The sequence below is a fragment of the Mobula birostris genome, chromosome 7 (genome assembly GCF_030028105.1).
Source record: "Mobula birostris isolate sMobBir1 chromosome 7, sMobBir1.hap1, whole genome shotgun sequence".
NCBI classification, from domain to species: Eukaryota; Metazoa; Chordata; class Chondrichthyes; order Myliobatiformes; family Myliobatidae; genus Mobula; species Mobula birostris.
Window position 1 is genome coordinate 92,169,976 of NC_092376.1, and position 27,147 is coordinate 92,197,122.

Genomic DNA, 27,147 nt, shown 5'->3' on the forward strand with positions numbered 1-27,147 from the left:
TGAAATTCTAGTTGAAATGCCCAGCCCCATGCAGCACTAGTAAATCTTCCTGCTAGGCCAGTTACCAGAGGATTGAAGGATAACTAATGTTGTTCTGCTGTTTAAGAAAGGCTCGAAAAATGAATCAGGAAATTATAGGCCAGCTAGCCTGGCATCAGTAGTGGGAAAGTTATTGAAAGGTATTGGAAAGGACCAGATATATGAGAATTTAGACAGATGTGGACTGATTAGGGATATCGAGCATGACTTTATGCATGGTAGGCCATGTCTAACCAATCGTACAGAGTACTTTAAGGAAGTTACCAGGAAAGTTAATGAAGCCAAGGCAGTGGATGGTAACAAGGAGCCATATGAGAGGCTGGTCAAGAAGGCTCAGTCGCTTAGCATTCAAGATGAGGTAGTAAATTGGATTAGACATTGGCTTTGTGGGAGAAGTCAGAGAGTGGTAATAGATAGTTGCTTCTCTGACTGGAGGCCTGTGACTGGTGAAGTGCTGCAGGGATCAGTGCTGGGTCCATTGTTGTTTGTTATCTATATCAATGATCTGGATGATAATGTGGTGAACTGGGTCAGCAAATTCACAGATGACACCAAGAGTGGGGATTAGTGGACAGTGAGGAAGAACATCATGGCTTGAAGTGGCATATGGACCAGCTGGAAAAATGGGCTGAAACATGGCAGATGGAATTTAATGCAGACAAGTGTAAGGTGTTGCCCTTTGGCAGGACCAACTAGGGTCGGTCTTACACAGTGACTGCTCGGGCACCAAGGAGTGCGGTAGAACAAAGGGATCTGGGAATACAGACCCATAGTTCATTTCAATTGCCGTCATGAATTGTAAAGAAAGCTTTTCAGACATTGGCCTTCATAAGTCAAAGTATTGAGTTCAGGAGATGGGATGTTATGTGGAAGTTGTATAAAGTTGTATAAAGAAAGCTTGAATAAGTTAAGACTTTATTCTTTGGAACATGGAAGATGGAAGGGAGATTAGACAGAGGCATACAAAATTATGAGGGGAAGAGAAAGGGTAAATGCAAGCAGGCTTTTCCACTGAGGATGGGTGGGACTACAATTAGAGGTCATGAGCTAAGGGTGAAAGGTGTTATGTTAAATGGGACCGTGACAAGAAACTTCACTTAGGGTGGTGAGCCATGTGGAACAAACTGCCAGCACAAGTGCTGGGCTCCATTTTGATTTTAACATTAGGAGAAGTTTGGATAGGTACAAGGTTGAGAGGGCTATTGAGAGCCATAGTAGTTTAAATGGCTCGGCACAGACTAGATGGGCCGAATGGCCTGTTTCTGTGCTGTACTTTTCTATGACCATATAACAAGTAGATGTAATGTTTCAGGTTGAAAATCCCTTGCCAAAAATAGAAAAGATAGAAAATAAGTAAGATTTAACTTGCATAAAGAGTGGAGGTGAGATAGACAATACATTGAGAATACCTCTCTTGGAAGAGGCTAAGTTTGTCTTGCTGATAAGCTGTTGTTGCAGCCATCCAGTTGATACATTTATGAAGGAGGTTAGAGAGACAGAATACACACAAGATGTCTGTGAATTTCACATCTGAGTTGTAGAAAATGCCCAGCAGTTCTGGCAATGCCAGTAGAAGGCATTGCCCCATGAAGAATAGCAAATTTCTATCTGATTATGTTGTAGTCTTCTGGACTCAATATCAAATTAAACAAATTCTGGTCACTCCTTTTCTCCATTTGTATCTGATCCGGCTAGCCCGAATGTAGTTTATTCATTTGCATTATCAGTGTTTTTCCATCCACTTGAAGCAGAGGAACTTGCTGTCTTGAGGTAAACATCCAGGGCCTCTCAAGGTGTCCCGTCAGACTTGTGACAGGCAAGTGCAATAATTGCAGGTGGCCCTAGCAGAGGCATTTCAAACATCTTTAGCCACAGGTGAGGTGCCGGAGGATTGGAGGGTAGCTAATGTTTTTCTGTTGTTTAAGAAGGATTCTAAGAATAAGTCAGGAAATTACAGGCTGGTAAGCCTGATGGATTAGTTATTGGATTAGTCATTGGAGGCCTGTGACTGGTGGTATGCTGCAGAGATTGGTCCTGGGTCCATAGTGGTTTGTCATCCATATCACTGATCTAGATGATAATGGGTTAAAATGGATCAGTAAATTTGCAGATGACACTAAGATTGGTGGTGTAATGGGCAGTGATGAAAGTTATCAAAGCTTGCTGCAAAAGTAGGCTGAAAAATGGCAGATGGGATTTAATACAGGATGATGTGAGGTGTTGTATTTTGGGAGCAGAAGCCAGGATAGGACTTACACAGTGAACAGTGGGGTACTGAGAAGTGCAATAGAACAGAGGGAACTGGGAGCAGTGCAGTTGACAGAAGAATATGGAAATACGGGACTAGAATTCTTTTAAAGTGGCATCACAGGTAGATAGGGTCGTAAAGTTAGCTTTTGGCACAGTACAGGAGTTGGGATGTTATATTGAAATTGTTTAAGACATTGGTGAGGCCTAATTTGGATTATTGTGTACAGTTTTGGTCACCTACCTACAAGAAAGTTATCAATTAAATTGAAAGAGTACAAAGAAAATTTATGAGGGTGTTGCCAAAACATGAGTACTTAAGTTCTAAGGAAAGGTTAAATAGGTTAGGGATTAGCTTTATTCTTAGACCATTGGAGAATGAGGAAAGATTTCACACAGATATTCAAAATTATGAGGTACATAGACAGAGTAAAGGCAACAGGCTTCTTCCACTGAGGTTGGGTAAGACTAGAGCAGCAGGGCATTGGTTAAGGGTGAAAGGTGAAATGTCTAAGGGAAACATGAGGCAGAACTTCTTCACTCAGAAGGTGGTGCAAGTGTGGAATGAGCTGCCAGTGGAAGTGGTGGATACAGGTTAGATTTCAACATTTAAGAGAAATTTGGATGGGTACATGGATGGGAGGGGTATGAAGGACTATGGACTGAGTGCAGGTTAATGGAGCTAAGCAGATTAATAGTTTTTCACAGACTAGATGGGCTGAAGGGTCTATTTCTGTGTTGTCATGCTCTATGACTATGACTGTATTCCATTGAAATATATTTTCTAAAGTCTGCCGATGCTGGAAATATGGAAAGTGTTGCAATTTCTTGAAATATAACTAAATACTTCCACCCAGCCATGTTTCCAGACTCATTATAGTTTCCCTTCAGCTGCAAATCTGTCTTAAGCAATGATAAGTAATCTTCTTCAAGGTATATCTAATGTTAGCCATATTCTTTGGCAATTTTCTCTGCATAATTATGTATCCCTGATAATTTTATATAACTCTATAATTACCAATTTTGTTTTCATTGTAACTATTACTTAATCTTACCACTCTTTTCAGCTACACATGGCATGTGCTAGTGGCTATATGGATGTCTCTGCTGTACTTCTGGAGAACAGAGCTGACCCTGATGTCTATGATAACTGCTTCTGGACACCACTTCACTTAGCTGCAAAGTATGGACAGGTAGATAGTTGTCTAAATCCTCTACTGTACTGTCACCAGGAAGATCAACAATGAGTGCAGCTTTCTGTTATGTGCAACAATGTCAGTCACTATAGTTTTTGGAAAAGGATGAAAGTGTATAGTCACTGATTAAAGTTAAGTTAACTTTTGTTTAAAAAATGCTTTGTGTTGTATTGTAAGCTGTCTGAACTTTTGGGCCTGTGTGGTCATTTTTCGAATCAGTATCAGAATTAGATTTATTATCACTTGCACACAGTATGTCATGAAAGTTCTTATTTTTCAGCAGCAGTACAGAGTAACACATAAAAATTACTATGTTACAAAGATAGATAAATATTGCAAAAGGAATGAGGGGTGAAAAAAGAGGAATAATGATGTTTATGGGTTCATAGACTGTTTGGAAATCTGATGATGGGGAAAGATGGAACTGGCTGAGTCTACGAATTGCTAAGCCTCATGATCCTGTTCGTTGATTGGAGCCTGCACACCAGGCTATGATACAACAAGTCAGAATTATCTCCATGGTACATCTGTAGAATTTTGCAAGATATTTTTGGTGACATACCAAGCCTCCCTAAATCCTGAACGTATTTTAGCTGCTGGCATGCCTTCTTTATGATTGCATCAACGTGTTGTTTCCAGAATAAATCCTATGAGATATGGATGCCCAGGAACAGTAAACTGCTTACCCTTTCCACTACTGCCCCCTCTATAAGGAATGCTGTGTGCCCTCCTGACATACTTTTCTGAAGTCCTCAACCAGTTGCTTGGTCTTTCTGATGTTGGATACGAGCTTGCTGTTGCAACTCTGTCTCTGTCACATAATTTTATCAGGTCTCCCCACAGCCTATGCCATTCCAGAGAAAACAACCCTAGTTTGTTGAGACTCTCTTCATAGTGCATGCCCTCTAATCCAGAGCATAGCTTGGTAAACCTCTGAAGCACCTTCAATTACTCCAAAAGACTGAGGTTTGGTAAAATACTGAAAGGCTTTTATTCGCTGTACAATACGACCTCCACAGTGAGTGTCTGCCCCCGGACTGAGGGGGAGGGGCAAGGCGAAACCTCTATACAGGACTCTGTAGGAGGAGCCACAGGGGCAGTCAGCAGAGGGGTGTGTCCAGACAGCCCCGTTACAACATATATACATGGTTTACCACAACCTCTTCTAAACCTCTCCATAGCCTTCATGTTCTTCTTAATGTCACAACCAATTAAATACAATAATCCAGAAATGACCTGACCAAAGTTTTATAAGGCGACAACATAACTTCCTGACTCTTACAAGACTACTTAATAATTCCTTGATACAATAAACTCTAGACTCTTCATGTCCTTAAACCTTATTATCTACCTGTGTATCTTCATTCTACATTCTATTATTCCACCTTGTATTATCCCAAAGCACTGCTGTAGTTAATTATTCTGTATGAACAGTTTGCAAGACAAGCTTTTCACTGTACTTCAGTGCATGTGACAATGTTAAACCAATTCCAATCCCATTGCTTTCAAAGTGGTGAAGGTACTGTTGGGTGAGATGTTCCAGGGTTTTGATCCAGCCAACATGAAGGAAATGGTGACTAGATATCCTGATTGACATTGTGCATTTAATAAGGTTTAATGACAGTGAGTGGAAACTAGAGGATATTAGAAGCTGAGCATTTATCTGAAATGAATGTTACTTGTCACATATGAACTCACACCTGAATATTGTGAGGACTTTAGCTGCTTTCAACCGTCTCGACTTCACCGCACATTGTTCCCATTCCAACCTCATGCCTTCCGAATGCTCTGCTCTCCACTCCCTCCGCACTAATCCTAACCTCACTATAAAACCCGCCGATAAGGGGGGTGCTGTTGTAGTCTGGTGTACTGACATCTACCTTGCCGAGGCACAGCGACAACTCGCGGATACCTCCTCTTATTTACCCCTCGATCGTGACCCCACTAAGGAGCACCAGGCCATTGTCTCCCACACCATCACTGACTTTATCCGCTCAGGAGATCTCCCATCCACTGCTACCAACCTTATAGTTCCTACACCCCGCACTTCCCATTTCTACCTCCTACCCAAGATCCACAAACCTGCCTGTCCTGGTAGACCTATTGTCTCAGCTTGGTCCTGCCCCACCGAACTCGTTTCTGCATACCTCGACACGGTTTTATCCCCCCTTGTTCAATCCCTTCCAACCTATGTTCGTGACACTTCTCACGCTCTGAAACTTTTCGATGATTTTAAGTCCCTTGGCCCCAGCTGCTTTATTTTCACCATGGATGTCCAGTCCCTATATACTTCCATCCCCCATCAGGAAGGTCTCAAAGTTCTCGGCTTCTTTTTGGATTCCAGACCTAACCAGTTCCCCTCTACCACCACTCTGCTCCGTCGAGCGGAATTAGTCCTTACTCTTAATCATTTTTCCTTTAGTTCCTCCCACTTCCTCCAAACTAAAGGTGTAGCCGTGGGCACCTGTATGGGTCCTAGTTGTGCCTGCCTTTTTGTTGGCTTTGTAGAACAATCCATGTTCCAAACCTATTCTAGTATCTGTCCCCCATTTTTCCTTCGCTAAATCGACAACTGCATTGGCGCTGCTTCCTGCACGCGTGCTGAGCTCGTTGACTTCATTAACTTTGCCTCCAAATTTCACCCTGTCCTCAAATTTACCTGGTCCATTTCTGACACCTCCCTCCCCTTCCTAGAGCTTTCTGTTTCTATCTCTGGAGACAGCTTATCTACTGATGTCTACTATAAGCCTACTGACTCTCACAGCTATCTGGACTGTTCCTCTTCTCACCCTGTCTCTTGCAAAAATGCCATCTCCTTCCCTCAATTCCTCCATCTCCGCTGCATCTGCTCTCAGGATGAAGCTTTTCATTCCAGGACGAAGGAGATGTCCTCCTTTTTTAAGGAAAGGGGCTTCCCTTCCTCCACCATCAACTCTACTCTTAAACGCATCTCCCCCATTTCAATCACATCTGCTCTCACTCCATCCTCCCGCCACCCCACTAGGAATAGGGTTCCCCTTGTCCTCACCTACCACCCCACCAGCCTCCCGGTCCAACATACGATTCTCCCTAACTTCCGCCACCTCCAATGGGATCCCACCACTAAGCACATCTTTCTCTCCCCCCTCTCTCTGCTTTCCACAGGGATCGCTCCCTACATTCCCTTGTCCATTTGTTCCCCCCCATCCCTCCCCACCGATCTCCCTCCTGGCACTTATCCTTGTAAGCGGAACAAGTGCTACTCATGCCCTTACACTTCCTCCCTCATCACCATTCAGGACCCCAGACAGTCCTTCCACGTGAGGTGACACTTCACTTGTGAGTGGGCTGGGGTGATATACTGCGTCCGGTGCTCCCGATGCGGCCTTCTGTATATAGGTGAGACCCAATGCAAGCTGGGAGATTGTTTCACTGAACACCTACGCTCTGTCCGCCAGAGAAAGCAGGATCTCCCAGTGGCCACACATTTTAATTCCACGTCCCATTCCCATTCTGATATGTCTATCCCTGCCTCCTCTACTGTAAAGATGAAGCCATACTCAGGTTGGAGGAACAACGCCATATATTCCGTCTGGGTTTCCTCCAACCTGATGGCATGAACATTGACTTCTCAAACTTCCGCTAATGCCCCACCACCCCCTCGTACCTTATCCATTATTTATTTATATACACACATTCTTTCTCTCACTCTCCTTTTTCTCCCTCTGTCCCTCTCACTATACCCATTGCCCATCCTCTGGGTTTTTCCCCCCTCCCCCTTTTCTTTCTCCCTGGCCTCCTATCCTATGATCCCCTCATATCCCTTTTGCCAATCATCTGTCCAGCTCTTGGCTCCAACCCTCCCCTTCCTGTCTTTTCCTATCATTTTGGATCTCCCCCTCCCCCTCCCACTTTCAAATCTCCTACTAGCTCTTCTTTCAGTTAGTCCTGACGAAGGGTCCCAGCCCGAAACGTCGACTGTACATCTTCCTAGAGATGCTGACTGGCCTGCTGCGTTCACCAGCAACTTTTATGTGTTTTGCTTTTAACCGTAGATTGTTTTGTTAACCGGGTCATGAATGAAACTGAGTACAGTGCTTAAAACTGGAAAAACATCCTGCTTGTCTTCCGGACAAACTCCTACAACAAGTTCTGGATGGAGATGATGATGGCTAACTGCTCGCATCCACGTGGATAAGCATTTCTGCTCTTTCACATTACTTCAACCTAACTAAGGGAACTTGACACCCACACAAATGTTGTCATGGTATCAAGGGAAGTCTGAGAAAGTAGATGATGAAGGTAGGTATTCTTTCAATATTTGGTTGATGATTGGCCTCATCGGCAATAGTGAGAGTCAGCTTGCGGGCTGGTGTGAACACAACAATTTGAGCCTCAATGTGGACAAGACTAAAGAGATGATTGTGGACGTTAGGAAGGTACAGGGTGACCTCTCCTCACAGTACATCAATGGATCTACGTGGAGAGAGTCAGGAGCACCAAGTTTCTTGGAACGTACATCACAGATGATCTCACCTGGTCCTTCAACATCATTACTTTAGACAAGAAAGCACAGCACTGCCTCCACTTCCTGATGAGATTGAGACAAGTGAGGCTCCACCCCTCACTCTAACCACATTCTTCTGGAGCACCATCGAGACTGTCTTGACCATCTCGTATGGGAATTGCAAGGTATCTGACCACAAGACCATGTAACAGATTGGGGTCTCTCACCACCCTAACACTCATCCAGGACATGTACCAGAAGAGCTGAATTTTCAGAGCCTCCAACATTGTCAAGGACCCTTCTCATCTGTCCCAAAATCTCATTGATCTCCTACCATCAGGCAGAAGGCACCACAGTATAAAAACAAGGATTGTTAGGCTGGGTGACAGCTTCTGAACACTCTGCTTCTACCTAGTACATATTATTTATGTTAGCTCCAATAGGGTAATACGTTATATATTTAACTATATGTCATACATGCAATTTATGTCAACTTGTACATCTACAGAATACTTTTTATCTGTTAATATTATTTTATGTGCTGTATGTGATATAAGTACTGTGATTTGCACCTTGGTCCCTGAGGAACTTTGCTTTGTTTAGTTGCATATATGTGCATGGTTGAATGACAATAAAGTTGAATTTCAATTTGAACTTGATCTGCCTTCTTAACAACCTTGTCAATTTGTGTGGCAACTTTAAAGGGTCTATGGAAGTGGTCCCCAAGATGCCTCTGTTTCTCCACACTGTCAAGAAACCTGCTATTAATCCTATATCCTGCCTTCAATTTTGACCTTTCGAAGTTAATCACCTCACACTTTTCTAGATTGAGCACCATCTGCCTTCTCAGCCCAGCTGCGCATCCTGTCAATTTCCCACTGTAACATATGACAACCTTTTACATTATGTACACTTCCAACAACCTTCGTATCATCTGCAAATTCACAAACCCATCCTTTCACTTTCTCATCCAAGGCATTCATAAAAATGGCAAAAAGCAGAGGCCCCAGTACAGATCCCTGTAGAGCACCACTAGTCACCAGATTCCAAGCAGAAAATGCTCCATCTCCAACCACCATGTTGCAATGGGCGGCTGAGGAAGTGGAGGAAGAGGACCCAAGAGCAGGACACAGGAGCGGAGACTTGACACAGAGATGGAGTTGGACACGACTTGGACTTGGAGCCAGGACTGGGACTTGACCTGGACATGAAGCCTTGACTTGGAGTGGACACTCGGAGCCTTGACTTGGACTGGGACTCGGAGACTTGAAAACAAAATAATGATAGGCCACTTGAATCCCTGCTTGGAGCAGCGGCAGAATGGCCAGACCCACTCAGCAGGAAACGAGACAACAAAAACAAACAACAACAGACAAAACGTATTTTGACATGGTTCATAAAGACGGTCCCTTATCCTTGGCGGCTTGGAAGATGGCCCATTATTCCTGGCGGCTTGGAACATTCATCGCCACCCAGGCTATGGTGACGGACCAGCCTCTTGACTCAAAGCAGGAACAGCAGATGACAGGCTCTCGACTCGACCCAGGAACTGCGGACGGCAGTTTCTTGACTTGACCCAGGAACAGCAGATGACAGGCTCTTGACTTGACCCAGGAGCTGTGACCGGCAGGCTCTCAATTCGACTCGACTTGACTCATTCTCAGCAGCCCGGAACAAGCATAGCCACCCTGCTGAGGTGACAATCCAGCAGCCAGTAGATGTAAGCCAGCTCTTTTATGCTGACCCATTCAAATCAGGTGCCCTAATCAAGGAGCCCAGTGGAACATGGGGAAAAGGAAATTAACTGAAACAAGAAGTCAACGGACCGAACCGTGACACACCCTCTGCCTAAATTTTATATAGGAGACATCAAATAGACTAATGTGTGCCAAAAAGCAAGATACTGCATCAACAAACAATCTGCTGGACACAGCAGCATCAACGAGAGGAAAGGAATGGTCAACATTTCATGTCATAACACTGCATCAGTGGAGAGTGGAGAAGCAAAATGCCTGTTCATTCATAGCTTGTCACAGCAGACAGCCAGCCACTCTAGTGTTGTTTGGTTGATGTTGAGCAGGTCAGTGTCAGCTAAATCAGGTGAGAGTGGCAGTTGCACAGAACGTGTTCAATGTTCTGCACCCTTTCGCCACACTCACAGGATTCGCTGGTCTTTAAACCCCACTTCACCTATTGTCTCCTATCCTACAAGCTCCCGCTCTCGCTCTGTTGAGAGTGCACCCCTTCCATCTGTCAAGCAGTGCCCCGTCTGGCAACATTTCTGTGGGGTCTTGCACTGTATTGTTTGGTGGGGTTCTGGCTTCTGTTTGTTGCCAGAGGTCAATCCTGTATGTTTGGGGGATGTTCCGTGCGGTAGTTCCTCCACTGTAGCAAAGCTTTTCTTCGATTTTAGGTGGTTGGAAACTGGCACATGATGGTGTAGTGGGTGCCGTGGATCCGAGTTCTGTTTACTTTTTTCAATTTTTGTTGTAGTGTGTCTGAGGATCTCTGGGGGAGCAATGCCTGCAAGTCTGTAAATGATGTTAGTGGGTGTGGGACGCAGTGTGCCCGTGATTATTCGGCAGGCTTCGTTAAGCAACATGTCTATTTTCTTTGCATGGGCTGATCTGCCCCACACAGGTGCACAGTATTCTGCAGGTGCATAGCAGAGTGCTAGAGCAGTTGATCTAAGTGTGTGAGCATTAGCTCCCCATTTCGTACCTGCTAATTTTTTCAAGCGAGAATTGCGAGAGACAGCTTACCCTCGGAGTTTTTGGATGTGGGTGGCAAATGACAGCATCCTATCCAGTGACACGCCCAGGTAAATAGGAGTCAGGTTGCGTTCGAGCTCCTTCTCACATCAGAAGATCTTGAATTTCTGAGCTGCTTCTCGATTCCTCAGGTGGAATGCACACACTTGAGTTTTTGATGGATTTGGGTTCAGAGACCATTCAAAGAAAAGATGCCTGTATAAAGATAAGAAAATGAGTTTGAGACATGACCTAAAGGTAATTGTTGGACTGAGGAGGAGTAAAGGAAAATAAGTTTTGTCAGGTAGGTGAGGGGAGTAGTGGTGAATTATAGATTGAGGTAGAGAGAGAGAGAGAGAGAGAGAACATAGAAACTGAGACACAGATGGAGTGGGCTGATGGGGTAGAGGAATATAAAAGTTGGAGATGACTGCTGATGGGAGATAGGTAGACTACCTGTGATGGAGCTTGATAAGTAAAAGTGTTGAGAATGTGAACCATGAGGCAAGAGGAACCAGAACCAGACAGGGAGAGGTGTGAGTGAAACCTGTAGGTGAATTGACTGTTTACACAGGTTGATGGAACCATAAAGGTGTGAGGTATGAAGATGAGTTGGGGGGGCAGAGGGTGGGGAAGTGGTTGACATAAAGGAGATAGAAATTGGAGAATTCGTGGAAGATTAGGAGGATAGAGAGAAAGGGGTGAGGGGGAAATAAACCAGTGAGGAGTGGGTTACATAACATCTGCAAACTCAATGCTCATGTTATTAACTATTCAGGTGAATGTATTCTGTGTTATTCTTTTAGTTTCTGGTGGGCCTCATCCTGGCATTTGAGAAGATGTACAGGTCAGTCTAGGAATGGGAAAGGAAACTGTAATAGCATGTAACTGTGAATTCAGGATGATCATTGCAGACTGAACGTAGGTGTTCTGGAAAATGGTCGCTCAGTTTCTGCTTGGTTTCGCCTTTGAGACAAGGCCATACGGGAGCACTGGAAGAAGTAGACAAGGAGGGAGGAGGTGCAGGTTATCCTTTGTTTTACCTGGAAGGGCTGTTCAGGTCCCTGGGCAGTGGTGGGGGTGGTGTTACACCTCTTACAATTGCAAGAGGAAGTGAAAGAAGCATAAGGATGGGAGGAATGATCAGACAAAGTGTCAAGCGAGGAGTGCTTCTGGCAGAAGGAGAAGGGTCAAGAGAGAAGCTGCAGTAGGTGGTGGGATCTCATTCCATTGGCGGAATTGAAGAAGAATAATATCTGACAATATCCTCAGGCACTGCCCCTAAGGTCACAGGAGGTGTAACACAACCATCCAGGGGACTAAACACCCCTTCCGGTTAAGGCAAAATTCATTTGTAGTCCAAAGGCAAACACTCTATCAAACACTCATAACAGTAAAGCTTACACACTGGCATCCATTCAACAATGTGGGAATATGCTGGTCGATGTCAGAGCGACGGAGTCATACAGCACCTACTCAGGCTCTTCCACCCAAGAAGACCATGCTGAACAAGGTGCCCCATCTATTTTCCTCCATTTGACCCTTTCCCATCTATGTATCTGTGCAAATTTCTTTTAAAAGCTGTTATTGTGCCTCCCTAAACCACTTCCTCTGGCAACTCATTCAATTTACATACTAGCCAGTGCGTAAAAAAAATTAACTCTCAAGTTCCTATTAAATATTTTCCTTCTCACCTTAAACCTATACCATCCAGCTCTTGATACCCCAACCCAAGGGAAAAAGGCTGAGTGTATTTACCTTTCATACCCCTCATGCTTTGATACACCTCAATAAAATCACCTCTCAGTCTCCTACTCCTGAAGGAAAATAAGTCCCAGCCTGTCCACCTTCTCCCGAGAATCCATTCCCTTGAGTCCTAGCAACATCCTTGTAAATCTTTTCTGTTCTCTTTCCAGTTTAATAACATATTCCTATAACACGGTGATCAAATCTGAATGAAATCTTTCCATGTGTAGTCCCACCAGCATCTTATCTAACTGCACCATATCTCCCAACTTCTATGCTCAGTGCCTTGAATGACAAAGGCCAATGTGACAAATTCTTCCCCTTACTGTCTCCCTACGACTGCTCTTTCAGCCTGAATTTACCTGAACTCTATTCACAAAAAGACCAATAAATTCAATCCAATCAGTTAGTACTTCCATTTTCCCACACTTAATCAATAGTAAAGTGTTAGAAAGAAGTGCCATAAAGTAATACTTACTCTCCGCTAACTTGTTCATCAATGCCCTTGTTCTGGCACTGTGAAGTCCGTTCTCTGCAGTCATTGTCCATGTATGAATTACAAATAAGTGAGAGTGACTCTCATAGATTCCAACATTTGCAGCCACTTGTGTCTCCAAGCAAACAGCTGCACTTCAAAGGTAATTCGTTAGGTGCAAAATCATTTGCAATATCATACAGATTTATATGTTTGAGTTCCTTTTTCCTTACACAATCTTTAATATATTCACAAATCTTTATTGGAGTTTAACAATGCAGGGACCTAAATGCTGAATGAAAATTATTTCCTGTAGAAGTAATTAACAAGAGCACACCAAAAATTTAAGCTTGTTCACAAAGAGACAGCAGACTAATTTTAATCTTGATTGCGTTTCAGAGAAATTACATTTGTGAAATGAAGTTGGCGAAAAATTAATTGAGTGGCTTGAAATTCCTTATGTCCCATAATTGAATATGAAATGTCCATATATATGTAGTACTTTTTTTGAGCAAGCAACTCCTAAAGCAATGCAATCCTGCCACTTTAGGGGAAATCTTATTACACTTTGCTTGTGCCCACATAGTTTAGATTTTTTTAATGTGTTGCACTTGAATACTTTAAGAAAAAAAATTGCAGAAGTGTTTACATTAATATAGAAACAGTAGTTTATATCTTTCATGTGGAACTTCTCATTAATTTCAACATTAGCAGTATTTAGACCTTGGGTTGTGTACAGCATAGCTTCACCAGAATGATATGAGGTTTAAATTGTTAAATTTATGCATAAACCAGACTTGTTTTTTCTTGAAAAAGAAGATTGGACGGTACACTAATCAGGCTTTTTAAAGTGAGATTCAATGGAGTGGATATAGATGAAATTTACTGATGTGAAATTCAGACCAAAGAATATAATTTTAAAGCTACTTTTCAGGTATGAAACAATTTTAGAGTTAAGGTTTGTGTGAATCTGGAGCTCTGTGACTAAGATGCCAATTGCTAATATTGAGTTTGCTCAACTTCTTTCTGGATTTTCCAGCATTATGAAATTAACAGGTGAAATGATAAGTGAGGTACAGATCTAAATGGATGGAATTGCACAGGGTCAAAGAGATGGCTGTCGTGTTCCTGTCATTTTTGAACTAAACAAAGTTCAAAGTAAATTTATTATCACCATATATTATACTTCATACTTTATTGTCGCCAAACAATTGATACTAGAACGTACAATCATCACAGCGATATTTCATTCTGCGCTTTGCACTCCCTGGAGTACAAATTGATAGTAAATATTAAAAATTTAAATTATAAATCATAAATAGAAAATAGAAAAGGGAAAGTAAGTTAGTGCAAAAAAACTGAGAGGCAGGTCCGTATATTATCACCATATCACCATTTATAGGGAAGATGATGCCAGTGAACCATTGCGATGTGCTGCTCAAATGAAATAAACAATCCAATTTCTTCTTATTAACACTGCAGACTGAAGTACTAAAAATGTGAATATGTAACTTTGCGGGTGCAGGATTTGCAGATTTTCTGCACCATTGGATGTTATTCAGCATTTTTAGACATTGCACAGGAGAAAAATAAATTTTCCTGTGAACCCAGGAAGTTTACATGGAACCATGGAAACTGGGGCCCTGGTGAGCTTAAAGGGAGCACAGGAGCCAGAACTTTGGAGTTTGAAAAGGAACATGGAAACCAAGTCCTCGGTATCGGAAGGAGTGTAGGGTGTGAACTGTAAACTGTGCATGTTTAACAGCTATATGTGTTAAATGGATTTACAAGTAATCAGGTACTAGATTATCATCCTTTTATCATATCGTGAAAATAGAAATACAGATGATGTTTCTGCTTCCTCTTCAGATTGCTATTGTGAAGTTGCTCCTGAAGCATCAGGCAAATCCTAATCTTCTGAACTGTAATGACGAAAAGCCCTCAGGTGCGTGTAACTGATCAATGATCTTCAGAACATAGAACAGCACAGTACAGTACAGGCCTATCAGCCCACAGTGTTGTGCTGAACAATATAAAAGTACTTCATGGTCAATCTATCTCTTCACTCTTAAAAAAGTGCTTATCTTAGAGTTTTTTTCAATGTCCTGATTGTATTTTCCTCTACCAACACCACAGGGAGTGAATTCCAGGCAACCAACACTATGTTAAAAAAAAACCTATTTCTGACATCTCCCGTAAACTTTCCTGCACTCACCTTTCCTGCACATCAAGTCTCCTCTTTTCCTCCAAAGAGCAAAGGCCTACCTCACTCAACCTTTCTTCAAAAGACATATGCCTAACCCAGGCAGCATTCTGGTAAATTTCATCTGCACCCTTTCAAAAGATCTCACCTCCTTTCTATAATGAAATAACCATAATGTGGACTAATCTGAGTGCTATCGAAATGCAATATTGCTTCTCAACTGTTGAATTCATTACCCCGACTAAGGCAGACTACACTTCATATGCTACTATCCTCTCCCCCAGCATCAAAAGGCAATCTTCCCTCTCGGTAGCAGAGTGATCCCCCAGCGTTAAAAAGGCAGACAGTCGGTTCTCTCCTTCTGCATTCACCTCTATGTTTCAATCTCCCTTGTCACCTTAATCAGCAAAGAATGGAAATGGAGTCAAACATTGTCTTACAGCCTTCTCGCCATGCGGTTCCCACACGCTACCTCTGTCTCCCAGAAACCTTGCGGAGACTGTGGTGCAGTGAAGCACCCAAACAATCTCTGAGCTGCAAATCACATGCTCCAGAATTACATTTAAGATGAAAAACAATGGAAAAGACATAAAAGAAGTGAAATATATGGTTTCATGATTTATCCAGAAGATGCCGACCGAAGGAGTGTAGTACGTAGGCGCCATCTTGACTGTTTTTGAACAGTAGTTTGCATAATCAGTAGTTGTAATTTCCTGTTGGTTACATTAATAAATTTGCTTAAAATACGAAAGCTCGAATTGGAGGAAAATAGCATAATCCTAGGATTTTTCTAATTTTATACGTTATATTCCCAATAATTTATAAATTCTGTTTTTTATTTATATTTTACTATTTCCTAATATAAAACTAATTTTCCACATCAAAATATTCTTGTTTTTTATGTGGACATCACTGGATCTGGAGAACTACTGCAGATGCTAACTTTACCTTGGGAGTACTCTAACATTGTCACATTATTATTAGTAGATAATGAATCTTCTCATGTTCTAATTTAAATAGAGCTAATGGGAACATGATCTCCAGGAAGCAAAGATGGATGAGCTAACACGAAATGACTAATGTCTCTTTAATTATTAGATGTGGCAACATCTGAATATATCGAAGAAATTTTGCTGAGCGCAGAAGAGAATTGGAAGCAGATGGGGAGACAATCCACAACAGCTTGCCCTGATACTGAAATGAAAGAGGAAGCATACAAAGAAATAATTTACAGTGCTCCTATTCCAGTGAAAAACATGTAAGATTTTCCTTTATTTGCGGGAATCTCAGATGTTTTAATGCTTCAGGGTTTCTATTCTCAACCTAGGCAGTAATTCGAAGTATATAATTAAGACATTGTAGTAATGTTAACAGATAGCTTGTGTTTTGGCTTGCGTGTCACATAGATAGCTTGTGTTCTGGCTTGCGTGTCACATAGATAGCTTGTGTTTTGGCTTGCATGTCACATAGATAACTTGTGTTCTGGCTTGAGTGTCACATAGATAGTTTGTGTTCTGGCTTGCATGTCACATAGATAACTTGTGTTCTGGCTTGAGTGTCACATAGATAGTTTGTGTTCTGGCTTGCATGTCACATAGATAGCCAGAACACAATATTCATGGTCAACCCCAACCAACAAAGGGTCTCAACAACACTGTTGACATGAGGAAAGTCTATTTTCCTTGAGCATCCAAGAACTTTTGCCTTCCATGGTAATATTTTGTTCTCCTGAACAAGACCTCACTACTTTCCCAATGCCCAAAGTCTTTTTCTTTTCTCTTGCGTCACATAAAGCTGCAGATGTTCGAAACTTGAAATTGAAGTAGGAGGTTCAGTGGGGCAGACACTGAACCTATGGAGAGGGAATCAAAGCTCACATTTCTCCACTTATGCTGCCTGATATTTGAGAGCTTCTAACATATATCGAATGGTATGCTGCCTGTAAGGTGCCAGAGTAAAGGATGTCTTGGATTGGGTGCCATTCTAAAGGGAGAGGGTGAACAACCAGAAGTCTTGGCACATGTTGGCACCAATGACATAGGTAGGAAAAGGGAGGAGGTCTTGAAGAGAGAATTTAGGGAATTAGGTGGAAAGTTGAAAAGCAGGACCTCCAGGGCAGTAATCTCTAGATTGCTATCGGTGCCATATGCAGGTGAGGGAAGGATAGGATGATTTGTCATATGAATGAGTGGCTGAGGAACTCATGCATAGGCAGTGCTTCAGATTTCTGGATCTGTGGGATCTCTTCTAGGGAAAGTATGACCTATACACAAGGGGCAGGTTACACCTGAATCCGAGGGGTACCAATACCATTGTGGGTAGGTGTGTTAGAGCTGTTGGGAGATTGTTTTAGTAGGTGATTTTAACTTTCCACACATTGACTGGCACTCCCATACTATCAAATGACTAGATGGAATAGAGTTTATCAAATGTGTTCAGAAAATTTCCTTCATCAGTCCAAACAAGTCCGAATGAGAGTATCTGCTATCAGGAAATGAGATAGGGGAGGTGACAGAAGTTTGTGTAGGCGAACACTCTGCACCTAGTGATCATAATCTCATTAGTTTCAAAGTAACTATGCAAAAATATAGGTCTGGTCTACAGGTTGAGATTCTAAGTTGGAGAAAGCCCAATTTTGAGTGTATCAGAAAGGATCTGTGGATTGAGACAGGCTGTTTCTGGCAAAGGCACACTTGGTAAGTGGGAAGCCTTCAAGAGAACACTTGAGGAAGAAATAAGGAGGGCTAAAAGAAGCCATGAGGTTGTCCTAGCAGATAACGTGAAGGCGAATCCCAAGGGATTCTACAAATATGTCAAGAGAAAAAGGATTGCAAGGGACATAATTGGTCCTCATGAAGACCAGAATGGTAATGCATGTGTGGAGCCAAAACAGATGGGGGAGATCTTAAATGAATTTTTCACATCTGTATTTACTCTAGAGATGGGCACAGAGTCTATAGAAGAGAGACAATGTGACATCAACTTCAAGGACCCTGTGTAGATTACAGAGAAGGAGGTGTTTGCTATCCTGAGGCAAATCAGGTGGATAAGTTCCCAGGACCTGACAAGATGGACCTTACAGGAGGGAAGTGCAGAAACTGCCGGGGTTCCAGCAGAGATATTTAAAACATCCTTATGACAGGAGAGCTATCAGAGGAGAAAATTGATCTTCTGGAAGAGGAGAATGGTAACCTATGCATGGAGCCAAAAGAAATGGGGGAGATTTGAAAAGGATTTTTTGCAGGAGATGGATACAGAATCTATCGAAGTGTCTCAAAGTAGCAGTGAGGTGATGGACCCTATACAGATTGCACAGAAGGAGGTGTTTGTCGTCTTAAGGCAATTTAGGGTGCATAAATCCCCACGGCCTGACAAGCTGTTCCCTGTGGAAGGCAAGTGCAAAATTTCAGGGTCTTAGCAGAGTTATTTAAATCATCCTTAGTGATAGGTGAGTTACTGGAGGATTGGAGGATAACAAATGTTGTTCTACTGTTTTAGAAAGAGTTCAAAAAAAACCCCAGGTAATTATAAGCCTGTGAACCTGACATCAGTAGTGGGAAAGTTATCGGAAGGTATTCTAAGGGACTGAATATATGCATATTTAGATAGACATGGACTGATTAGGGATAGTCAGATTGACTTTGTGCATGGTAGGTCATGTATATCCAGGAAAGCTGATGAAGGCAAGGCAGTGGATGTTACCTACATGGATTTTAGCAAGGATTTTAGCAACCCCCCACATGGGGGGTTGGTCAAGAAGATCAGTCACGTTGCTTTCAAGATGAGATAGTAAATTGGATTAGACATTGGCTGTGTAGGAGAAACCAGAGAGTGGTAGGAGATGCTTGCCTTTCTGACTAGAGGCCTATCACCAGTGAAGCACCACAGGGACTGGTGTTGAACCAGTTGTTCTTAGTCATTTATATCAATGATCGGAATGATAATGTGGCTAACTGGATAAGCAAATCAGTGGATGACACCAAGATTGTTGGTGTAGTGGACAGCGAGGTGGACTATCAGAGCTCGCAAAGGGACCTGGACCTGCTGAAAAATGGCAGATGGAATTTAATGCAGATAAGGGCAGGGTGTTGCTCTTTGACAGGACCAAACAGGGTAGGTTTTTCACAGTGAATGGTGGGGCACTGAGGTGTGAGGTAGAACAAGAGATCTTGGAATACATGTTTGTAATTCAATGAAAGTGGGGGTACAGGAAGTAAAGAAAGCTTTTGGCACATTGGCCTTCATAAATAAAGGCACTGAGTACAGGAGATGGGAGGTAATGTTGAAGTTGTATGAAACATTTGTGAGGTCTAATTTGGAGTATCGTGTGCAGTTTTGGTCACCAACCAACATTAAATATGTAAATAAGGTTGAAAGAGTACAGGGAAAATTTACAAGGATGTTGCTAGGTCTGGAGGACCTGAGTTATAAGGAAATATCGAATAGATTAGACTTTATTCCTTGGAACATAGAAGACTGAGGGAGATTTGATAGAGGGATGTAAAATTATGAGAGGTACAGATAAGGTAAGTAGAAGCAGGCTTCTTCCACTGAGGTTGGTTGGGGCTACAACTAGAGGTCATAGGTTAAGGGTGAGAGGTATAAAGTTTAATGGGAACATGATAGAAAACTGCTTCACTCAAAGGTTTGTGAGAGTGTGGAATGAGCCGTCAATGCAAGTGGTGCTTTGAGCTCAATTTCAACACTTAGGAGAAGTTTGGATAGGTACATGGATGGCAAAGGTATAGAGGGCTATGTTCCAGATGCTGTTTGATGGGAGTAGGTAGCTTAAATGGTTCTGCACCGACTAGATGGCTGCTTCTGTGCTGTACTTTTCTATGATTCTATGTATATGACAACCACTCCCCCCACCATTGCCACTAAGAAATGGAGCAACAGAAAGGTGGAAAAATTATGAAAACGAGAAGCAACAACAGGTTTCTTAGTGGGGACTTTAACTTCACCAGTATTGATGAGAACTTCTTAAATACAAAAAAATTAGATGGGGCAGGAATTTTACTGCATCCAAGAGGGGTTCTTGAAACAGAACATTTAGAGTCTAACTAGAGACCTCAGAATAAGTGAGCATTTTGAGAATGGCGATCACAAGGTAGTCATGAGCAAGGATAAAACTGGAACTTATGGGAAGGTACTAAATAGTCATAGTCATGGTCATACCTTATTGATCCCGGGGGAAACTGGTTTATGTTACAGTTGCGCCATAAATTATAAATAGTAATAGAACCATAAATAGTTAAATAGTAATATGTAAATTATGCCAGTAAATTATGAAATAAGTCCAGGACCAGCCTATTGGCTCAGGGTGTCTGACCCTCCAAGGGAGGAGTTGTAAAGTTTGATGGCCACAGGCAGGAATGACTTCCTATGACGCTCTGTGCTGCATCTCGGTGGAATAAGTCTCTGGCTGAATGTACTCCTGTGCCCACCCAGTACATTATGTAGTGGATGGGAGACATTGACCAAGATGGCATGCAACTTAGACAGCATTCTCTTTTCAGACACCACCGTGAGAGAGCCCAGTTCCATCCCCACAACATCACTGGCCTTACGAATGAAATTTGGGGAAAACAAATTATAACAGGATAAGACAGGAACTATAGGTCTTTGACCAGGAGCAGCTTTTGCAGACAGTCCACATCTAACATTTTGAATTCATTTAAGGATGAGCTGAATAGAGTTCAGCAAAGGAATGTTCCAATAAGGAGCAAGAACAAGGATGGTAAGGTTAATCCACCCATTTCTCCTAAACCTGAAAAGTTCTAAATTTAGTCAGGAAAGAAAAGGAAGCATGCATAATGTTTAAGAAGCAAAAATCAGACTGGATCCTTGTGGAATATAAAAGTATCAGGAAAGTGCTCAAGATTGGAAAGGCTAAAAGGGGCCATGAAATGCCCTTGGTAAGCAGAATGAAGGAGATTCCTGAGGCATTTTATACTTGCATTAAGAAACATAAGATAACTAAGGAGAATATAAGGCCACTTAAGAATAAAGAATATTTATGCAAGTGGCTGAGGTACTCAATGAATACTTTGTGTTAATATTTACTAAGGACAAGGATTTGACAGACAGTGACAACAGAGTGGAGTACTAAAATGCATTCAGACATTTTGAGATTAAGGTGGAATTAGAGCTATCTCCTCTGTAAAACATGCTGGAAAAATATTCCCAGGCCCCAGAAACATATCCCAGAATACTGAAAGAAACAAGTGAGGATATTGCTGTGGCTCTGACAAAGATCATTGTGCCCTCATTAGCAACAGGTGAGGTACTGGAGGACCTGAGAGTGGCAAATCTCCAGTAGCAGTTATGGGTCTGTGATGAGTGTTGTTTTGCAAGGATCAGTACTGGGACCTTTGTTTGTGATCTTTATCAATGATCTGGATGAAAATATAAATGGGTGGATTAACAAGTTTGCATATGACACCAGGATTGCTGGAGATGTGGGCAATATGAAGAACTATCTAAAAATACAGTGGGATACAGATCAGTTACAGATATCGGCAGAGAAGTGGCAAATAGAGTTTAATCCAGCGAAGTATGAGGGGCTACACTGAGAAAGGTCACATAAAATTATTCAATTACCAGTAGACCCAATAATAAGATTGAGATACTGAGAGATCTTAGGGGCCAGGTCCATGGATGACTGAAAGTGGCTACACAATTGGATATGGTGGCAATCAAAGCATACTGTATAGCATCTCACACACTCATCAGGTTAGGCAGCACCTAAGGAAAAGCGTTGTAACACACTGTAAGGTTTCACTGTTACACAGCATGTTACAGAGTACAGTCCATGTTTCAGCTGAGACCCTTCATGAAGACTGGAGAAAAAATGAGGACAGAGTAAGAATGTGGGGGAGGGAGGAAGGTGCTAGGTGAAATCGTGTTGAGGTAAATCGTGTGAGGTAAAGAGCTGAGAAGTTGATTGGTAAAAGAAATAAAGGGCTGAAGAAGGGGAAAATCTGTTAGGAGAGGGTAGAGGATAATGAAATTGAAATTGTAATTTAGATACCTTTATTGTCATTGCATAGCACAATTTGTCATGCACCAATATAGTGAAAATGAGTTTGCAACTCTCGTACTCAATGCTATAAAACAACAAATAAAATAAATAAACAATAAATAAAATAAGTAACCAGCCAGTACAAGCAATGTCCAGCAGTATAAAAGCGCAACTCAGATGCATGACAGCCATAAAACCAGTACTAAAGTAGCAATATAACAAATTTATGGATGATGCTTGATCGATTAGTTCAGAGCAATTATAGCCCTGGGGAAAAAGCTATTTTTCAGTCTGGAAGTGTGGGCATAGAAAATCTTATAACGTCTGCCAGATGGAAGAAGTTCAAACAGATGATTGCATGGGTGTGTATTGTCCTTACAGATGCTTGTAGCTTTCCTTAGGCAGTGTGAGCTGTAGGTAATGAAAGAAAGGGAAGGGGTAGGAGCAACAGAGGCATGTGATGGGCAGTTAAGGAGATAAGGTGAGAGAGAGAAATAGGAATGGTGAAGGAGAGGGGGTAAGCAATCACTGGCAGTTCGAGAAATTGATGTCCATGCTACCCAGGTTGAGGCTACCCAGATGGAATATAAGGTGTTGCTCCTCTATCCTGAGTGTGGCCTCATTGTGACAGTACAGGAGGCCATGGACTGCCATGTCAGATTGGGAATGGGAAGTGGAATTAAAATGGTTGGCCACTGGGAGATCCTGCTTTTTCAGGCAGACGGAGCATAGGTGCTCGGCAAAGTGGTCTCCCTATCTATGTCGGATCTCACTGATATACAGGAGACCACACCGGGAGCACCAGATACACTAGATGATCCCAACAGATTCACAGGTGAAGTGTCGCCTCACCTGGGAGGACTGTTTAGGCCCTGAATGGTAGTGAGGGAGGAAATGTAGGGGCATGTGTGGCAATTATTCCGCTTGCAAGGATAAGTGCCAGGAGGGAGATCAGTAGGGAGGGACAAATGGAGAATGGAATTGTGTAGAGAGCTATCCCCATGGAAAGCAAAAAGTAGGTGGGAGGGAAAGATATGTTTGGTGGAGGGATTCCATTGCAGATGGCAGAGGTTGTGGAGAGTTATGTACTGGACATGGAGGCTAGTGGGATGGTAGGTGAGAATGAAAGGAACCCGATCCCTGGTGGGGTGGTAGGTGAGACCAAGAGGAACCCTTTCCCTGGTAGGGTGGCAGGAGTATGGAGTGAGTGCAGATGTGGGTGAGGACAGCATTGATGGCAGCTCAAAGGACTGAAAGGGCTATCTGTACTGTAGCTTTAAAATAAAATAAATAGATAAACTTTGTGGACCAAATGACTTGCCCAGTGATGTACTGTCCTATGTTTATGAGAACGATTCCCTCAAAAACTTATTTGAATTTTTTTAAGGTGATAACTGAGTATACCTAAAGGGAAGCTCATAGATGTCTGCATGGAAGTTAGTATAGCCTTTGACTGAGTCTTGCATGCATGGCTGGTCCAGAGGTTTAGAGCTCGTGGGATCCAAGGCAGGCTAGTATACTGAATCTAAAATGAGCTTGGTAATAGGAGGCAGAGGGTAATGATAGAGGATTGCTTTTCTCATTGGAAGTGTGTGATCAGTGACGTACCAGATGGCTCGGTGCTGGTGGAGTGAGACTTCAGGCTTCTGAAGCGCCTATCCAATGGTGACTGCGAGAAGTGATGTGGTTTGGGCAATGGAGATCTTTGATAATAGATTTTAGTCAACAAATATAAAATATCTGATATTGACAAGCATTGATAACAACTGAAAAACAATCTCTGGAGAGAATTAAAATTAAAAAAAATTATTATTTGTGTCATATGCACAAATCAAAAGCAACACCGAAATTTTAGCTTGAATGCTCCTTGGCTGTTCATCTTTGTATAAAGCAATCTAACTTTCATATATCTCAATCCCTTAGCAACCCTCTCGCCATGTCCATAGCTAAGCAGGATAGCATGTTGGAAAAAAATACATTGTTTAAAGCTGCATCTGGAACCTTGAACAAACAGAATTCACAAGAAAGCCACGATGACGTTGTAACTGTGAATAGTGCTTGCAGAATGGAACAGGTAAACACACATAGCTTTATCTTAATAGCAATTTCAATGAGTAGTCAGTCATGTCCAAGGATGAAAAGTCTGTATTAGTGATATAGTTGAATGCACTATTTATTTGAAATACAGGAATGCTGAACCACTGTTGAAGCATATTTTCTTGACTCCTTACTTGAAGTATTTTAATTTGTTGGCATTTCAAATTACTAACTTCAATTTTTAGCAAGTCTTGATGTGTGGTGTACAGATTGCTAATATTAAAATTTTCACTGATATTTATATTTTACAAACATGATATTTATTACATTTTACTTCATAATATACATGTAACCCTTTCACTGGGGCTCGTATACAAACTTCGCTCATTAGTTAACCACAAACAAGAGAAAATCTGCAGATGCTGGAAATCCAAGCGACACACACAAAATGCTGGAAGAACTCAGCAAGCCAGGCAGCATCAATGGAAAACAGTACACTTGTTGTTTTGGGCCAAAACCCTTTGGCAGGACAAAGATGAGGAGTCGGAGTTTGAAGCTGAGGGGGAAGAGAGAGAAACAGAAGCTGATAGGTGAAACCAGGATGGAGGTGGAGGGGTGAAATAAAGAGCTGGTAAGTTGATTGATGAGAGAGATACAGGCCTGGAGAAGGGGGAATCCAATAGGAGAGGACAGAAGGCCATGGAAGAAAGAAAAGGGGAAGCAGCACCAAAGGGAGGTGAAGAAATAAGGTGAGAGAAGGAAAAAGCAATGTAAATGGTGAAGGAGGGTGGGGGGCAGTGGTGGTTCACTACTGGAAGTTCAAGAAATCAATGTTTTCCGTTGTCCAGAAAAGTGGAATATCCCAGTGGCCACACATTTTAACTCCACTTCCTATTCCTCTACTGTTGCGATGAGGCCACACTCAAGTTGGAGGAGCAACACCTTATATTCCGTCTGGGTATGCTCCAACCTGGTGGCATGAACATCAATCTCTCACCTGTGATTTTTGCATTTTCTCCCCATTTAAAAAGTAGTCAACACTTTCACTTCTAACGAAGTGCATGGCCAAACACCTCCAACACTGTATTCCATCTGCCACTTCTTTGCCCATGCTCCTAATCAGGCTAAATCTTTCTGTAGCCTCTCTACTTCCTCAAAACTACTTGCTCCTCCACCTATCTTTGTATCATCTGCAAATTTTGAAACAAAGCCATCAATTCCATCATCTGAATCATTGACATATAATGTAAAAAGAATAGGTCCCAGCACAGACCCCTGTGGAACACCACTAGCCAACCAGAAAAGGCTCCCTTTATTCACACTCTTTACCTCCTGCCTGTCAGTCACTGTTTTATCTATGCTAGAATCTTTCCTGTAATACCATGGGCTTGTAGCTTATTAAGTAGCCTCGTGTGGCGCCTTGTCAAAGGCCTTCTGAAAATCCAAGTACACATCATCAACCAATTCTCCTTTGTCTGCTTTTTATTTCTTCAATGAATTCCAACAGACTTGTCAGGCAAGATTTTCCCTTGAGGAAACCATGCTGACTACAGCCTGTTTTATCAGGTACCTCAAATTACCCAGAAACCACATCCTTATCAATCGACTGCAACATCTTCCCAACCATTGAGGTTAGACTAACAGGCCTATAATTTCCTTTCTTCTGCCCCCTCCCGTCTTACAATTTTCCTGTCTGCCATTTCCCAGTTCCACCCCCCACCCTTACTACCTCTCCAGCATCGTTTTCCGGTTGTCCGATATCTACTCTTTTACACTTTATGTATCTGAAGAAACTTTTGCTATCCCGTTTAATATTATTGGCTAGCTTACTTTCATATTCCATCTTTACCTTCTTAATGCTTTTTTAGTTGCCTTCTGTTGGTTTTTAAAAGCTTCCCAATTCTCTAACTTCCCACCCATTATATGCCCTCTCTTTGGCTTTTATGTTAGCCTTCTCTGGTTAACCATGGTTGTATCATCTTTCCGTTAGAATACTTATTCCTCTCTGGGATGTATACATTCTGCGCTTTCTGAGTTGCTTCCAGAAATTCCAGCCATTGCTGGTCGGTCGTCATCTCTACCAGTGTTCTTTTCCATTCAATTCTGGCCAACTCCTCTCTGAAGTCTTGGTAATTCCCGTTATTCCTCTGTAATTCTGATTCATCTGATTTTGGCTTCTCCTCAATTTCCTAAGTTACGTTTCATGAAATTCCATTCAAGCTGTCAGGAAGAAATTCAGAGTTTTATTTCAAGTATAATAGAGACAATGTTTTGAATAATCTTTGATCAGCTGGTACTATTTAAATATATTCCTGAGGTAAAATTATACATGCTTTTCACAAAATCATGTTTCGTGGTGTTAATGTAGCATATTTTGACCACAAGGATGTATGTTGACTCAGAAATACTGATAATTTTAATGTCGGCTGTGGCTCTGACACTAACATTTGTGAGATCCTAGGGAGGATTCCACAGAAACCGTTTGCTTGGCCCATTGTATGCATGTGCCTCACAAGGTAGATATATAGTATAGTGTCATTCCCTGTTTCTTTATTTCCTTATATGTATTCAATTTATTCTCTTCAGTCTTGCTTTTATTCTTTGTGCCATTAGCCATCACCAAAAGGTAACTTACAGTACCATCAGCAAGCTGTTAGTAGTTATTTATAGTAAGTTATCTGCACATATTTGGGGTGCTAAGAAACTAGAATTCCCAGAGCAAGAGTAAATGATTTAAGATGGCGCTGGAGAAGATCAGCAACTACTTATCGGTGGCAAACAAAAAGAAAACAGCTAAATACTTCATTAATCGCTCTCTTTATGGTAGCTGATCACTGCAATCTAACTTCCCTGTTAGAGTTGAGCTATAGAACTGCCTGTGCAATCTGGAATTCTTCCGGTGTGAACTGAAGTCTTGAAGGTGTAGGACGGTTATGGCATGGTG

The 27,147-nt window shown here is 42.1% G+C and overlaps 1 protein-coding gene across 1 annotated transcript in view; it reads left to right on the forward strand.

Annotated features, from left to right (window-relative positions):
* Positions 1-27,147, forward strand: part of myo16 (myosin XVI) — a 541,014-nt gene that overhangs the window by 107,581 nt on the left and 406,286 nt on the right. The window contains exons 6-9 of the mRNA XM_072264587.1: positions 3,354-3,479; positions 14,809-14,884; positions 16,241-16,400; positions 24,090-24,240. Coding sequence (XP_072120688.1) covers positions 3,354-3,479; positions 14,809-14,884; positions 16,241-16,400; positions 24,090-24,240 — 513 coding nt within the window. The remainder of the gene's footprint in view (positions 1-3,353; positions 3,480-14,808; positions 14,885-16,240; positions 16,401-24,089; positions 24,241-27,147) is intronic.